At 49.3% G+C, this 2,902-nt stretch overlaps 1 protein-coding gene across 4 annotated transcripts; it reads left to right on the top strand.

Moving 5' to 3' along the window:
- The first annotated feature begins 789 nt into the window (after positions 1-789).
- Positions 790-1,908, top strand: LOC129345470 (actin-3-like). 4 transcript variants are annotated; one of them, XM_055002644.1, is made up of 2 exons: positions 805-925; positions 1,001-1,908. In XM_055002644.1, the coding sequence occupies exons 1-2, from the start codon at positions 805-807 to the stop codon at positions 1,906-1,908; spliced, it is 1,029 nt and encodes a 342-aa protein (XP_054858619.1). The 4 variants fall into 4 exon arrangements, with proteins under 4 accessions (XP_054858618.1, XP_054858619.1, XP_054858620.1 ...); XM_055002645.1 differs by having other exon boundaries at positions 805-1,036; positions 1,145-1,908; XM_055002646.1 differs by having other exon boundaries at positions 805-1,404; positions 1,570-1,908.
- The last annotated feature ends 994 nt before the right edge of the window (positions 1,909-2,902 follow it).

Below are 2,902 nucleotides of genomic sequence, written 5' to 3'. Positions count from 1 at the left end.
ACACCAGGCTAACAAAACATTCTATCCCTGACAATAGCCCTGCAGAGAAGATTAGCACATCAAGTACCAATCCATATGCAAAAGAACCTCCTCAGGATACAGTGAAGCCTCCCGCCATTAGCATTCCACACCCTGGGAAACTCTTACAGGATGACTCAGCTCAACCCCCCCTCCTGAGTAGATACAAATGACCTACATCTCTTCTCTTTTCCACACTGTGACACTGAGAGATCTCTGTCTTTTGGTGCTACACCTCTGAAGATGCCAGCCACAGCTGCTGGCGAAACGTCAGGAACTACAATGCCAAGACCACGGCAATACAGCCCGGAAAACCCACAACAACCATGGCATATTAGCTTGTGACTTGCAGTACTGGCATAACGATGCTCTTACGTCATCTGCTACCATGCTCTAAAAAGCTGTCTTCTCTCCATCCATCCATGGCTTATCAACAAGCAGCTATATCCTGCCAGGACTTGTGAAATAACTAAGATGAAGATAGACTCATTCTCCGCCAGATTTCCAGAAGAACATGCCTCAGCCATGGGTTGCAGGGGACATTATGAAAAAGGGACATTAGGAGAAGTTTGGCCTTATCACGCAGAACGCTAATGTTTAAACAAGATTGCATATGTGAAACTGCTTCTTTTAGATTAGGTAGGTTATTTTAACAGAGAATGCATGAGTGTGCAATCCTGTTTTATAGACTGCACCTGGATTCTACTTCCGTGCAAAATTCACACCAGCTAATCTTTGTTTCTGTTTGTATTATCAACAGAATAACTCAAAATGGCAAGTGACAGAATGGCCACTGTGGTTGTAGACAATGGCACCACAACGTCCAAAGCAGGATTTGCGGGAGAAGATGCCCCCCGAACAGCATTCCCTACTGTGGTTGGGAGGCCCCGGCTTCAGGGGCCCATGGGCCTGAAAGACTTCTATGTGGGGGAAGAAGCACAGCGCAAGAGGGATATTCTAGCCCTGAAGTACCCCATTGAATTTGGTGTGATCATCAACTGGGATGACATGGAGAAGATCTGGCACTACAGCTACAATGAGTTGCAGGTTGCACCAGAGGAACACCCGCTCCTGCTCACTGAACCTGTCAGGAACCCCAAAGCCCACAGGGAGAAGATGACCCAGGTTATGTTTGAGACCTTCAACACACCAGCTTTGTACGTGGCTATGCAGCCGGTGCTATCCCTGTTTGCCTCTGGCCGTGTGACTGGGATTGTGCTGGACTCCGCAGATTGGATCACCCACACCGTGCCCATCTCTGAGGGTTATGCACTGCCCCGCGCCATCATGCGTTACAACCCATCTGGAAGTGATCTGACAGATTTTTTTGTGAGGATGCTGGATGAGAGGGGCTACAGTTTCACCACCACAGCTGAGAGGGAGATTGTGCGGGACATCAAAGAGAAGCTCTGCTACGTGGCCCTGGACTTCGAGCAGGAGATGGCTGCAGCTGCCTCGTCATCCTCTTTGGAGAAGAGCTATGAGCTGCCCGATGGCCGGGTGATCACCATTGGCAATGAGCGGTTCAGGTGTCCCGAGGCCCTCTTCCAGCCTGCCTTCCTAGGCATGGAGTCCTGTGGCATCCACGAGCTCACCTTCAACGCCATCATGAGGTGCGATGTGGACATAAGAAAGGATTTGTACGCCAACATAGTGCTGTTGGGTGCTGATGCCACGTACCCTGGCATGGCTGACAGGCTGCAGAAAGAGATCACACCCTTGCTCCCCAGGACAATGAAGATGAACACTGTTTCCCCACTGGACCGCAAAGATGCTGCTTGGGTAGGTGGCTCCCTCTTGGCATCTCTCTCCATCTTCTGGAAGATGTTGATCAGCAAGCAAGAGTATGATGAGTCTGGCCCCTCAATTGTCCACTGTAAATGTTTTTAATGGTTATTTCCTGCTATGTTCATAGTTAGAAATGGAGGGTACACCAATAAAAATATTTGTCATCTTTATTTGCTTGGGCCTCATTCTTAATAACACGAAGTCAGACCCGTCCTCTTAGAGTTGCCAACTGCAGGATGGAAAATTCCTGGCGATTTTGAGAGTGGAGCTAGGGGAGCACACATGTTTGTTTTGGGCCAGCAAAGGTCACCTTTGCTTGTTACAGGGCTTCCACGTGCATAACAGTTGGGGTAACACCTTTCCATTCTCCCCAATGGGACCTCAAGCAGCTTGCATGGTTCTCCTCTCTTCCGTTTTTATCCTGCAAGGTAGTTTAGGCTGAGAGTGTGCGACTGGCCCAAGGTCTCTCTCCAAACTTCCATGGCAGAGCAAGGATTCGAACTTGGGTCTCCCAACTGCTAGTGTAACCACTACACCTCACTTGCTCTCAGGGGCTGTCTGTCTTGGGGTGGTTGTGGGAAGGAAAAGTGAAAAGGGAATCAATCGGGTATTCCCACCGTGAATTCCTTGCTGAAGAAATAACTGCTGAGGAATTCGCCCTCTCAGCCATGAAGTGCTTTCTGGGTCCAGTTGCTTTCTCATGACTTCATCAACCTCTCAGGGTTGTTGTGAGAATGAAATGATGGAGAAAATCATGTATGCTTCTGTGCTCCTTGGAAGAAAGGTGGGGATAAATATGAAGAGGGAGACAGCAATTTTCATTCTCTCATATGTATGTCTATAGGTTGGGGGGGGGAATCACATATGTGTATAAAAGGCAGGGCTCATTTCGAGGGGGAACGCATTGGAATGCAGTTCCAGCAGTTCCCCAAAGTGGTCACGTCAGGTGGCCCCGCCCACCTGATTCTCAGCCATTTTGGGCCTGTTTCAGCCTGGATTTAGGGCCAAAATGGCCTGGATCGATCCTCTGATGGGTGGTGGATCACTCTCCTGTTCAGCAGTGGCCCGATCCTGACCATTTTGGGCCCCTTTTCAG

The sequence above is a fragment of the Eublepharis macularius genome, chromosome 18, assembly GCF_028583425.1.
Source record: "Eublepharis macularius isolate TG4126 chromosome 18, MPM_Emac_v1.0, whole genome shotgun sequence".
Taxonomy (NCBI): Eukaryota; Metazoa; Chordata; class Lepidosauria; order Squamata; family Eublepharidae; genus Eublepharis; species Eublepharis macularius.
This window is presented reverse-complemented; position numbering and strand designations above follow the sequence as displayed.

What these genes read in the sequence shown, in the direction of transcription:
- LOC129345470 (XM_055002643.1), top strand. Translation starts at nt 790, where the DNA reads ATGGCAAGTGACAGAATGGCCACTGTGGTTGTAGACAATGGCACCACA.